Below are 14,268 nucleotides of genomic sequence, written 5' to 3'. Positions count from 1 at the left end.
TCAGAGCAGCTTCTGAACCCAGTGTGGAGGCCTTCCTTCCCTGTCAGCTGCCACCACTGCCAAGTCAAATGTAAAGGAATATCCGAATTTAAGTCCTGCAAGCCTGTAGGGCCATGGGAGATTTATTATTGAGTAGTGGGCTCAAACAGGTTGATATTTTGTGTTTGAGTAGTGCTTATATATATTACACACATGTATGTATGTATGTATGTATGTATGTGTAATATGCATCTCCTATAATTGTCCTAGAAAATTCACTGCTGAGAAATTTATAAATGCAAACCACTGCATGATTTAAGGAGGAATTATAGTCATATAAGAAAGCCAAGTATAGTACATGTCTAAGTCCAAGGTTTATTGTTCTCTTACTGAAGTATCTGGGGGAAGGCAGGCCCAGGAAGGAGAGATGGGGGAAGGGGAAAACATTGGTCCCAGTTCTAAATAACTGTATCTTCTCATTCATTGCCCTATTTGGGCCCTGAAGAGGAATTTCTCAGCTTATATGCCCCGTGTGGACCTCCAGAAACCTCTTATTTGACTGGGACCCAGACTCATTGCTTTCCACGAGCCTGGGTCAGCTGACCCCCTTTCCAAGGCTCTTAGTCTTTATGGGTAAGCAACACCACTCACCCCATAGAACCATCATGAGAATCATCTATTTAATGTTTTTACTCTTTTTAAATAATAAATTATAACAAATTAGAATAAGATATAAACAAAACCTATCACACTGGAGTGGAACGAGACAAATAGAAGGAAAAGAACCCAAGAGAAGGAAGGCATAAGAGACCCACTCATTGGCACACTCAGGAATCGCAGAAGAACACTAAACTGGAAGCTAATATATACACAGAGTCCTGGTGCACACACGTGCGGGCCCTCTGCATGCTGCCTCGGTCCCTGTGAGGTACTATGAGCCTTGATCATGTTGGTTTAGAAGGCCTTGTTTCACTGGTGTCCTCCGCCCCCTCTGGCTCTTACAGAGAATCATAAATTTAATGAGTTCCAGTTAGTGCGGCTAACAGGGGGACTGAAAGTAAATGATAGAGAGAGAGAAAGGAGATGCTGAGGTCTGCTAGCTGATTTAGGATGACCTCTTGATCAGCGTGATGCCCTAAATGGATACAGACCCCAGCTACAGTGGTGTCACTGAGTGAATGTTCGCAGCCTTTTCTGCCTGACCCACTGAGTCACAGTCCATATGTCAGAGCCTCAGGAAGCTTGGGGACACATGGACACACACACATTGGAAGAAGTGGAGCACTCTTTTAGAGCATGGCTTTTGATGTCACCCTACTCAGACTAGAGGTGCACAGCTTCATGGCCATGCATCTCTGACCAGGTTTCCGACATTTTCTGTTGTTCAGCTTCCCGATGTCTACCACAGAGCTGTCAAGGGTATTACATAAAACCACATGCACCATCGTATCTACGTGGTGCATTTGGAGCCTGGATCACATGGACTGCACATTAGCTATTGGAGTTTAATGTTTGCCTCTCTGCAAAGTTGCCCTAGACCCATCACAGTCTGGGCTTTCCCTAGCACACCTTTAGGCCTCCTTTATTCTCATAGGCGATTGCTACCATAGGAAACAGCGGTACCTGTGTTTACTGTTCTTGACAGAAGCCCTTGTCTGGAGTTACCATGACCCTTTGGCTCTAAAACCCAGGACTTTCTTGGCTTTGAGGGTTCTGAGTCATTTAAAGGGCCTACACCAAGCCCATACCTATCAGTCCCCTTCCACAAGCCTTGCTTGTTACAGCACAGAACCCAGGCTCAGGTCTAGAATCCCAGACAGTCTCTCATTACTCTCTGTGAGGCAATGCCCAGAGAATTCCCTCTGGGATACAAGTTTGCTTCAAAATATCATACGGTGCATCTGCAGTGGTTTTTTGCTTTTCCCTTGCTTGGGTGGCTTCTGAATCTTAAATGCTAGGTCGTTTCTTTAAGGCTCAGCCTTTGAGTCTCTATGGTATCTGCTTGGTCAATGTTTTATGCCTAGAGTTTCCTCCACAGGATCCCAAAGTACAACAGATTCACAGGCTTGTTAGGGCCTCTCCAGGTCAGACCCTGGCACTCTGAAAAGACCTAGAGCACAAGCCTACTCCTGGTGGAGGAAGGGAAGGAAGGAGGAAGGAAGAGGAAAAAGGAGGAGGGGAAGAAGATTCTGCATTCTTGACTGGAATAAGGTTAAAGAAATGCCCTCCTGCTAGAGACTATTGGAAAATTGATTAATAATAATAATAATAATAATAATAATAATCATCATCATCCATACTCTGGTCTTTGTGTCTGAGGTGATCCTCTGCTCTGTTCTCAGAGAGGCCAGAAAAGTGTGCTCAGTCATAAAGGAATAGGCTCTTGGCCCCTCTCTTTTCCTCCGACACTGTGTCCAGGAGACAAGGTGAAAGGAGCTGGTCTCCACGGTTCCTCACGAGTCCTTCCTAGCCAGCCTGCTGATGCTCTGCACTGGTATTTCAATCCTTAATCAGCAAGCTGATAATCAGAACATCCATCAATAAAGGAAACCTAGAACCCATAGACATTGTACCATAACCTAAGTTGTAGAGAGAGCAGAGTTACAGCCACCACCCATCTCAACTCACACACGCACATATCATGTACACACAAATGCAAATAAGGACACAAGTGCCCACACATGTACCAAAACACGCACATAGCCATGCATTCATACCCACATGCAGCAACACTCACCCATGACTACATGCATACAAATATACTCACACAATCACACTTTCATATTCTCACAGGAAGTAACATTGACTCATATATATACACACAAACTTAAATGCTCTTGCACAAATACACAGAATTACACACTCAGTTGTGTATACATACATACCATTGACACACTATATGCGTTCATAGACTTTCACATACACAAATACATACAACTATATAGGCCCATATACACACTCATACCACATATGTACCTATATACACAAATAATAACACATTTGTATTCACACTCATACAGGTACACACACACACACAGAGCTAGTATCTGCAAGCATGCCTCATCAGTATGACTAGCCTTCTTCACAGCTTCTTATTGGCGGGGAACTTTGGGTGGAGGCTTACCTACTAAACCCATCACTTCTTCCTCAGGGGCCAGATATGGGTCCAGAGATGGGAAAGTGAGCTCTACAGGATATATGTACTCCCCTTCCATGTTGGTGCAAACATCATCATCAGTGTTCGTCCTTGGGCACTTCTGACTGGGAGGGGTATGGGCTAAGGGTCTAGGGGCCTGGACGAGACCAAGTTCAGACTCCTTTGGACAAGGTCATAGTGACCCCAAGTGGCCACTTTGGTAAGGCACCCTTTAAAAAGTGTGGCCTGTCAGGGAACACAAAGGCATGGAAGGCAGAATCATGGGCACAAGTCTCCTCATAGAACTGAAGAACCAGGTCTCTCGCATGTGTGAGAAGTCCAGGGCAAGAGTAGCCAGGAGATGAGAGATCAGAATGATCACCTCTTCTTTGGTTCCTTCAACAGGGAACACTTATTTACAGAATAGAAAGCAGAAATAGGGTATCACTATGGTGATGAACCATACTCCCCATTAATCTCACGGCAACAAGGTAGTTCCATCTGAGAAAATGCTGTTTAATATTACTTTCTTTTTAAATGTGGTTTTAAAGTCAAGATGGAGTTACTGCCTCTTTTAGTGCTTTAACCTCATCCATATTCCCCAGTGGCAGAGCAATCCCCATGAAAGGCTGACTCCCTGGAGAAGCCCCTTCTTATCGAAGATGGGAGGGCAGTGCCAGGGAGTTTGGCTCTCCATCCAGTTAACCTGGCTGAAAAGCAGACCATTGTGAGGTGTGACTTCAGGACATCTGAGAAGGTCCTCTGTCTTCAGATCTCTCTCCATCTGTGACAATTCTGCCTCAAAATTCTATGACCGAGGTATTTTGCTTTCTGGAACATGGCATCTGGTCTTGTTTTCATAAGTAATTTTGACATATTAATTGTCAAAATTAAGAAAATGACTGTAAGCTCCTTAAAGAAAGGGTTCATGGTTTGTCCCTCTCTGTGAAAACAACCAGTGGCTTAGGACTAGCTAAACCCTTGTTCCCAGTTTGGTGGCCTTGAGTTTCATAGGTGTGTGGTAGAGAGACCGGGGATTTAGAGATGAAAAGTCTCCATTGTAATCATGCCCACTTGAAGCCGATCACGCCTACAGATGCCAGGTGACTTCCTTAGGTTTTGTTGGCAGGAGACAGCTCCCTAGGCCTCCTCCCCACCCTCATTGTTCCCCACCAGTAGCTGCAAGCAAAGGTTTCCTTAGCAGAGACAAGGGAGTTATTCTGCCTTCATTGTGGCTAAACTTGCAGCTCAGCACTGGCGCATGCCCATTGCCTTCCAGCCCTCACTAACCCACTGGTGCTGGCCATGGCCTGTTCTGCCCACAGGGAGAACTCCACTTTCTTTGCCACGATCTTTCTTCATCTTAGCTGCATTTCAAGACCTATCCCAAATCTCCTCTCTGACTGCTATAGCCAAGCTCAGTCCGTTCTCTGAAGCCACTCTTACTTAACAGCGCACAGTGTTGCCAGAAACGACTCTCAGATTCGGTTTGTTCACACCAGTCCTCAAAGCCAACTTGTATGACAATTAGAGAAAGATACTAGGTTCTAAACCTTATTTCTCCTGTATTATCTTTGTGGTCAAGGGATGAACTTTTCTGAGCCCACTGTTCATGACCTAACAGCATCCCCGAGTCTCTCTAAAAGGTACAGTTGGAACTGTCTTCTTCCTACACACTCAAAATCCTTCTTTTAGCCTCATCTTTCTTATTCTTCTAGGTCACCTATTACTTGCAGCTCAGTGTTTGGCATAGCACGGGTACTCAATAAGTAATTAATTTACTTTGCCAGTACAGATGCTTTTTGACCCTCCAAGGGACAAGGTGATGTCTTATCAGCTCACTTCATATCCACAGCCTTGTGCCTGATACAAAGGGGACCCTGGGTAATACTTGAGGACCAGATGAGCTGTGTGCTTTGGGGATTCGGAGAAGAATGGGCACGGAGCGAAAGAGTTTAGGGAAGTGTCAACCCTCAAGCCAAACAAAGAAAGTTCTATAAGGGATAGAGGATAGTGACATCCTGGGGGATGAATTGTCTGAGCTTTTGTTAAGAAAGGGAAGAGAGCCATTTTTATGCTCTCACTGGCAAGAGTTAGACGGAAAAATAAAGGGAGCATTGATGGAGAGCAATGGGGTCTTTAAAGTGAGAAATTCCTCAGAGTGCCCTGTGTGCTGAGCGGGAAGAGCACCAGATCTGCCTCGGAAACACATTTTCTTCTCCAGCAGAACCGTTCTTTACCTGCAGGCAAAGAGCAAAAATTCACTTGCAGCGCAGGAAGAAAGCTGCTGAAAATCAAAGGGAAGCAGCAGGCGCAGCCCTGTAAGAGACTCCCACTTTCCTGTCCCCTAGACAGAAAGCCTGGGACGAGAGCTTTAACATCTGCTGTTTTCTGGGAGAAGGCAATTCTGCTGTAAATTATTGAACGTTTCATTTAAGCTTCATAAATAAGAAACTGGGATGAAAACATTACAAGCTAGATCCGTTTGGCAACGTATAATTTCTGTCTTACTCCCTTGATCTGTCACCCCTTGCATACGTTGGAAAATTTCTACTTCATTATAGGCAATTGAAGGTCTCAAATGGTTGCCTGAGAAAAGCAGTTTGTGCCCCCAAAGGTAACCTGATTCCTCCAACAAGGGGTGTTCTGAGGATAGTGGACTATATTGAGGACAGCGAAGCTGTTCTGAGGATAGTGGGCTATTTTGATGCACTGAAGGTGTGTTTTTAAACAGGTCTGTATGCATGGCAAAATCACCCACTCAATCTAGAGGCAGGTGCTAAGACCAGCCAGGGAGCACCCCCACTAACACCTGACTCCATGAGCCATTTATTTATTTATCTATCGTTCTGTCTATCTTTCTATCTATCTTTCTATCTATCTATCTATTCATTTATTTATCTGTTTGCATCAGAGTCAGGGTCTGAGCTTCCACAGACCAAGAAAAAATGTACCTAAAACCAATTAGTGCCTGTCTGGACACTTTTTGATAATAAGACCATCTACTTGAAAAAGTTTTTTAAAAATCCTAACATACTTCTCTGTGCTGGGTAGTGATAATATTGACAACAATCATAGACAGAAAGGACCTGTACACAGAAAATTCGTTGGATCCTTACAATGACCCACTGACAGCCAAGCTTATTATCCCCATTCTTCAGAAACTGAAGCCTAAAGATATTAAGTAGTCAAAGTAATATATGTGGAAAGTGGCTAGGCCTGAATACAAATGTCCACCAGACTCTAAAGCCTTCTAGACTTCAAACTTTACCTCTTCTTAGGTCGAAAGTCTTGGGAGAGAACCAAGTAAAAGTTAGAGACGGGACAAGTCGGTTTGAGGTAGGAAAATGGGGCCTAACTCTAATTCTGCCCAGAAAGGACCTAACTGCGCATTCTTTCAAGGAAGACTTCTGCCCCGCCACCGCCTCCCATATCAAGAGACAGAAATCTTTAATAAATAAATAAATAATAATAAAATAAAAAAAAGGAAGACTTCTGGGTAATCGCATAGAGTTTAAACTGAACTAAAGGGTGGGACCTTCTGATTTCCATACAGCATTCCCTTTTGTTAAAACAAGCCATTTTGATTAAGGAGAAGTTACTCAAAGAATTCCCTATAAAAACAATTTGTGTTACCTTAGGGCAGCCACAACAGCCCAGAGGATCAGATGCAGTTAGGGTGGGAGAAGGCATGCAGCCTTGAACTTGAAGGCTAGAAATCTGGGAATCTTCTCAAAGCGGTCACAGATTATTCCCATTGCCTCAATGTCTCATTTTTTTTATAAATGTTACACCAGGTTGAATGGTGTTTTCCTTAAAGTCCACGTCCAAACAGAAGCTACAGATATGACAGTATTTGGGAAAGGGTCTGTGGTTATGTGACCAGTTTAAAATGGATTTGTCTTTAACTCCTTTGTGTGTGACCGATGTCCTTTCCGAATGAGGAAGCATAGGAATCTCACATGACCGAGGAGGCAGAGAGGGCAATGGTGGATTTGCAAGCCAGAGAAAGAAAGCTAAGCACTGCCGCCAGAAGCTGGGAAAAGGCAAGACAGGATCTCTTAAAGCCTTAGGAGGGAGCATAGTCCCTTGTTGTCTTACATTTGGATTCCAGAACTGGGAGAGAATATGTTGTTGTTTTAAGTCGCCAGTTTGTAGCAGTTTACGGCAGCAGCCACGGGTAATTCATTAGGATGGATAGCAGACTTCCCATCCACCTTCATGGGATCGTGATGAAGCTCCAAGCACATTCATGCTTGTAAAAATGCATTGCACAAATGCAAGAGTGTCTTACAGTCCACAGTGCTCAGGAAGCCAGACCTCATAATAAGCCTGCTGTAAGGACTTAGCCTGACCACTGCGACACCCACGTGTGGAAGATGGCTGCATTTTCTCTAATCGAAGTCTTAATAAATGAGGGTGAATGTGAAGCTCATTATAGTATAAGAATAATGGTCCCCAAAGGTATCCATATCCTAATCCCTGGCATTTGTGACTATGTCACCTTCTGTGGTGAAAGGGACTTTGCTCACGCAATTAAAAATTCTTTAAATAGGAAAATCGTCCTGCACTATCTAGGTGGGTCCAACTTACTGATCTCAGTTGCTATAAGTTACATGCAGGGAGGTCAGAGTCAAAGTAGTTCCGACAATGGAATGTAAGATCAAAGAGAGCCAAAAGGGCTTGATAATGTTAAGCTTCAGGCTTTGAAGGTAAATTAAGAAAACAAAGGACAAGAAATGCACGTAGGCCCTAGAAGCTGAAAAAGCGAAGACATGGGTCCTCCCTTGGGACCACCAGAAGGAATGCAACCTTGCTAAGCCATCTTAGATTCCAGGCCTGAGTTAGAGGATCATCAATTTGGATTGTTGTGAGCTGCTAAGTCGTGGTAATTTGTCACAGTAGCCGTAGGAAACTATTACATCAATCAAACCGGTTGATCTGGAAAGGAATGTGAAACAGTGGAGAGAAAGACGCCAGAGAATTCCAGATGCTCCAGGAACCTGTCAGTGATCCTTTGTAATGAACTCCCGAAGGATTTCCCACGAGGCTTACACCCTTTAATTCTCAATTTCTTCCAAACTCTCAGAGTCCACCTAAAGCCACTGTAAACTGTAAGTGATCCCTAGCTTAAGTTACCTGGACTGAGTGAGTGGCCTTGCTGGGGAATTCACAAGTCCTGGACTTCTGCACACATCTGTGTTAAAAGCCTGGTAGTCCCTTGTTCAAAGGAAAATTCTATACATTATGGCCTTCTAGAAGCAACCCAAAAATCCCTATATGGTCTCAGGACCTATTTGCAAAACATGTAATATAATCCTCATACACACGTGCAAGAGACTCTTCCAAGGCTCATGTCTACAAGGTCCCTATTTGATTGCATTTTCTTCACACCTCACAGTCTAAGCAAGAAACCGCTTCATTGTTTTAGCCAACATGAGACTCATGTGCACAAAAAACCCATTCTAGACACGACCACCTTCCCCAAGGACACTGATGGGGGCAGACTCACTGCCTTTCAGAGACCCATAATAGGAGTTACTTGGTGCTGGCCAGTTCATCCTACCGACTTCATATGGCTTTTTCAAGTAGCAAAACTGGGGTTTCTTAATGGATAAAATTAGGAGCAAACTGAAGGTAGACTAAGCATGAACTCTAAGCAGGAATCTATGACCATTTTCTTCTCTTCGTTTAGCCTTCCTCATCACTGACACTTGTGTGTTTAGATTTGTGTGCATATGCGCGCACACACGCGTGCACACACACACACAGAGAGAGAGAAAGAGTAAGAGAGAGACAGAGAGCAGAATAATGTTTGTTTCTGCATCTCCACAGATCTGGTACCAGGCACAGAATACGGAGTTGGGATATCTGCCGTCATGAACTCAAAACAAAGCATTCCTGCTACCATGAACGCCAGGACTGGTAAGTACACCAATGGAGAAGGAGATGGCTAGCCTGCAAGCATGTAAGGCTGAGGGCGTATGGAGGCTAGTTCTGTCAGAACCAGACATGGGGTAGCCCTCCCAGGGAACAAGACCCTGTTGAAAACCCTTGCCTAGTGTCAGCATCTACCCTGTGTCTTCCCTGACAATTGAAGTTCCACCCTGTCACCCCAGATCTGGGTTTGACCCACAATCTGAAGGATTGTGCAGAGAACGTATGAAAACTCCCCACCAGGGCTGATGCCAAAGGAGACAGCATTTCTGTCTAACCCTCCTCACAACAGGCAGAATGTGTGTCCTTGGTCTGCGTTCCATGAACACCCAAAGAGGCCACCGCAATGAAGGCCTGCTTCCTATACCATTCCAGAGCAGCAGAAAAAGTCCACTTAAGATTCTTACTACTCTGGATTCAGAAGTTTCCATTCCAAGTGCCTGGGAAGTTTCAAAGTTACTACAGTAAGCTTAAACATAAGCATCTGGGGCTGGGCATGGCTAGGGGTTTGGACCAATCCCCATCCCCAAGATTCAGCCTGGCATAAATGAACTTGCTAGAGGAGCACACTTTCAAGAGTCTCAGAAGTCTTTAGACCTGTTCACTTGTGGTTAGGACAACCCAAAATAACCTCCGTGTCAGGGAGGAGAAGATGGGAAACTTAGTTGCTGTGAACTCTTTCTCCCACATGAGGCGGGCTCCTCTCTGCATGTTTGGCCTACCAAGGGGTAGTGAATGGAAACAAGTATAGAATGCTGGCAGGTCAGCACCTAGATCTATCCCAGTGGTGGATGTATTCCAGTATGTCGCTGCTACTACCCTCATTCTGCAGATTGTCCATCTGTTTGCCTGGCTCTGGCCATCAAAGGGGAGCTGCTTAAAAAATGTGAAAAGAGTAACAGCCATGAGAGTCTACAGCTCATGGTCAGCAGGTCTAGCGACAGCCTGTAAACACACAAGGTAGTCCAGTAACCAGTGGCTGCCCTACAGAGCCAGGGTGAAGTAGGCTAACTGCCAAGTGAGGTGGTACATGCCTGAACCTCACCCTTGGGAGGCAGAGGCAAGAGGATCAGAAGTTCAGGATCAACCTCTGATACATAATGAGTTCAAGACCTGTCTAGTTCTACATAAGATCTTGAATGAATGAATAAATAAATAAATGAAGCTTATTTTAATCTACAGAGCTTGACAGTCCCCGAGACCTTATGGTAACAGCCTCATCAGAGACCTCTATCTCTCTCATCTGGTCCAAGGCCAGCGGTCCCATTGATCACTACCGAATTACTTTCACCCCATCTTCTGGGATCTCCTCAGAAGTCACTGTGCCTAGGGACAGGACATCATACACTCTGACAGATCTAGAGCCCGGAGCAGAATACATCATCTCTATCACGGCTGAGAGGGGTCGGCAGCAGAGCCTGGAGTCCACTGTGGATGCCTTTACAGGTACCCGGGGAGCAGACATTTCAGTGAGACTCAGCAATAAACAGATCCCAAAGTGAGATGGTCATTAAGAAGCCCCAGTCTGCCAAAAGAGAAAACTAAAGATGTGTAGGGGAATGAGGGGGAAAACTAAGACATGGAAAGGAAATGTTTGGAAGTAAAGGGAAGGGGTGAGAGAGGATGCCACATGTCTGAAATCTTATTTTTGATTTTTTTTTATACAACCTAGGCACAGTACTTGGTTTGTCCATCTTGCCCTTCCTTCATTAAATCCGTGGGAATGCTAAAGCTCTATGATACATTTTGTTTGCCAAGTTAGAGGTTTCTAAATTTCGGGTCAGTGTTACAAATATTTCACAGAAATACTTCTAGTCTTCTTAGAACCGACTGTTCCGTATATATATACGGCTTGGGAGGAATAGACTAGGCCGGACCAGAGGGTGGGGAGGTAGGCCCTTTGAGCCAGCCAGTAGGTGAGAGTGCAGCCCTCAATGACAAAGAAGGAAGTCAAGAGTCTCTTCTGCCCCATGACCTACGGCCAAGCGTGTGCTTCAGAGCAGCCAATCTTCTCTGCTTTGCAGGCTTCCGCCCTATCTCCCATCTGCACTTTTCTCACGTGACTTCCTCCAGTGTCAACATTACCTGGAGTGACCCATCTCCCCCAGCAGACAGACTCATCCTCAACTACAGCCCCAGAGATGACGAGGAAGACACGATGGAGGTCCTCCTGGATGCCACCAAGAGGCATGCTGTCCTGATGGGGCTACAGCCAGCCACTGAATACATAGTGAACCTTGTAGCTGTCCATGGGACTGTAACCTCTGAGCCCATAGTGGGTTCCATCACTACAGGTGAGGCTGAAAGAGGTGGTGAAGAGGGTTCTCACAGTAGCCTTTGACAAGCCAGTGCAATTTAAAAAGGGAAACATCAAGGAATAACAAACTGGATCTATGGCTTACAGGCCTCTGTGAGTTATTCTGAAGCAGCTACTTCTTCCAAGCCTGCGTAAGAGACTTACCATGAGAAACTCCCACTTGGAAAGCAGGATAGACCCAATGCTTGGAGAGCTCAAATCGTAAATGCATTTGGTCCTAGATCTACCAACCTTGGAAGAAGCCCTGGAAAAAGCTAGTCTCCAAAGGAGTCCTTCTAAGTGAGAGATAGTGTTTCTGTTCTGGAGAGCCTTAACTGCCTAACAAGAGATTCCTCCTCAGAATCAACACAGAGCTAGCAAGCAACCATGAAGTGACCTGGCACTCAAAGACTGGGGCTGATTTTGCACAGCAGTCTGAGATGAATTGGGTCATTTCCATTTGATGTCCTGCAAATGCCATCCCAAATATGATATGAGTGTACATAAGAACACCTGTGTTTAGATGGTTCCCTAGTACAAAAACTCACACATTGAAAAAGTATATTACGTCATCAACTGATTCAACCCCACAATTTAAGTATGCACCACAAATAAAATACAACTTAGGAAGGTATATTTGTTTGGGATTTGTGCTCTGAAATCCCTCTACAGTTATTAGGTAGTTTTCCCACATTGAACCAAAGGTGGTTGAAAAAAATAAAGAAAGACAGTAGCAGCATTGAGTCTTTCCCAAAGAAGTCTCCCTCAGAGAAGATAACTGTATAATTCCCTATCTGAAATATAATACAGGAACTTAAAGGATGTTTCTGGTTGGTCTAGATAGGTAGTAATTGTTGCACAGAAGCACAGATCTTCCCAATTCCTGTTGTTAGAATGTTCTGAACTGGCTTCAGCCACAGCTACAATGTTTCAGGTGAGACATCACACTGACCAACCAATTAGGGATGTGCCATTAGTGATACAGGATTGTGCCTGCCTATGGGACACTACTGGATCAAGGCAAACTAGGAGTAGAAATTTCATTTTCAAACAATCTTCTGTCTTTTTCCCACAACTTCCTGATCTTTGTAGGAATTGATCCCCCCAAAAACATCACAATTAGCAATGTGACTAAGGACTCGGTGACGGTTTCCTGGAGCTCTCCTGTCGCACCTTTTGACTACTACCGTGTGTCATATCGACCCACACAAGGTAACGAAATGATTTTAATTAAACACAAATGAGGTCTGAAGCTGGGTAGAGAGTAATATGGGGCTCCTATCACATCCACGGGACACTGGCATCTCTCTGCAGCATACTCCCTCAAAATGAGAGGGTGTCAGGAAAGAATGACTGGGGAACCATGAATTCACCACCTCCTCTCAAAATAGGCTTGGTTTACATGACCCTGGAAGCCAGACACTTCACCAGCGGAAGTAACTGGACACCATTAGCTAAACTGTGCAATAAGAAACAATGAACCTTAAAAGACTTTGCCTGGAGCTGGGGCTACATGTGCTCGCCTGAGCATAAAGTCTAAGGCTAGAATTCAGGACATGGATGGAGGCCCAGCAGAGCCAGATGGAGCCCTGGAGGGGATCACAGTGATGTGATCTTAATCCTGCCGTTGTAGCCAATGTGTGAGTCAGAGAAGTTGACTGAGACCTTGCATGCACAGTGCCAGCTCTTGCTGGTGCATGAGGCGTTGTTAACAGTGAGCAAGGCATGCCCACTTCCCGCTGGGTAGGACAGTTTTCCAGGCTACCTTTCTCTGGACTGCATAAGCACTTTTTGCAGCTCTGCCCACTACACTGCCTTGATAATGGTCACCTCGGAAGAGACCAGTCTGTTAGAGACCTACATAGTAAATAATTCATTTACTTTTGTTTTAAGGAGCCAATAAAATGAAAGAGTGAGGCCAGCATATAAGATTTATTTAAACGCCACCATTACCATCTTATGAATTATTGATCTGCCTTCCCTATTGCATGTTGAGCCCACATCCATCTGTGCTTCATGACCCAATGTCCCAATGTACACTGAGCCATGGGCCCATGGATGAGAGCGCTGTTTAACTTCTAACAATGGGTTTTGTTCTTCTTCAGTGGGACGGCTGGACAGCTCTGTGGTGCCCAACACTGTGACAGAGTTCACCATCACCAGGCTGTATCCAGCTACTGAATATGAAATAAGCCTCAACAGTGTGAGGGGCAGGGAGGAAAGTGAGCGCGTCTGTACCCTGGTGCACACAGGTAAACATGGCTCCCTTGTCGAGTGTCAGGTCAGGACACGAGCAGCAGGTTTGAAACAAACACAGGAAGCAGGGTGAAATTATTCCAGTTCATATAGCGGATATCGGCTCCAGGGCCTGAGGCACCATTTCTTGGTCTCCTCTGACTCACCATGTCCTGCAGGACAAGTTGTGATTTCTCTCCCCAGACTGTCTTGTCTAATTATAGGAATTCAGTGAGTCACACTTGAGGAGCCTTGCTGCTTTAGGTTAGGAATTTCCATGGAATTTCCACTCTGAAGAGTGCCCTTCAAAGACGCCTGCTGGAGACACATTCTGCAGCGAACATTCGGATAACAGGATCTCTTTAAGACTTGGCGGTGGGAAGGGGAGAACCTCAGGGAAGAGTTGTTATTTCAGTTACAGGAAATCGGGGGTGAGATTATTCATCTTAGATAGTCACCCTGTGCCTTTGCTTTATGCTCCAAGAAAAAGGTTCTAAATCCTTCACTCGTATGAAGGCACTGAGGTGAGGTTGACCCAACATAACATCCTCAGTCACCAACAAGAACACTATATAGTCCCTGTTCTTTTATAGGCTATCTAATCAGATCCAAGTGTCCCCAAGCCCCTTCACAGAGGAAGGAAGGTGGGGGAGATAGAACATTTTACAATATTGGAAAGTAGGAA

General features: G+C 44.9%; 1 protein-coding gene across 2 annotated transcripts in view; it reads left to right on the top strand.

Annotated features, from left to right (window-relative positions):
• Positions 1–14,268, top strand: part of Tnr (tenascin R) — a 402,065-nt gene that overhangs the window by 348,494 nt on the left and 39,303 nt on the right. For both annotated transcript variants that reach the window (XM_041662346.1, XM_041662345.1), the window contains 5 exons: positions 8,951–9,040; positions 10,235–10,498; positions 11,077–11,346; positions 12,441–12,560; positions 13,454–13,600. In XM_041662346.1, coding sequence (XP_041518280.1) covers positions 8,951–9,040; positions 10,235–10,498; positions 11,077–11,346; positions 12,441–12,560; positions 13,454–13,600 — 891 coding nt within the window. The remainder of the gene's footprint in view (positions 1–8,950; positions 9,041–10,234; positions 10,499–11,076; positions 11,347–12,440; positions 12,561–13,453; positions 13,601–14,268) is intronic.

The sequence above is a fragment of the Microtus oregoni genome, unplaced genomic scaffold (genome assembly GCF_018167655.1).
Source record: "Microtus oregoni isolate MIOR12 unplaced genomic scaffold, Mior012 000013F_ref0000133, whole genome shotgun sequence".
In the NCBI taxonomy this organism is placed as follows: domain Eukaryota; kingdom Metazoa; phylum Chordata; class Mammalia; order Rodentia; family Cricetidae; genus Microtus; species Microtus oregoni.
This window is presented reverse-complemented; position numbering and strand designations above follow the sequence as displayed.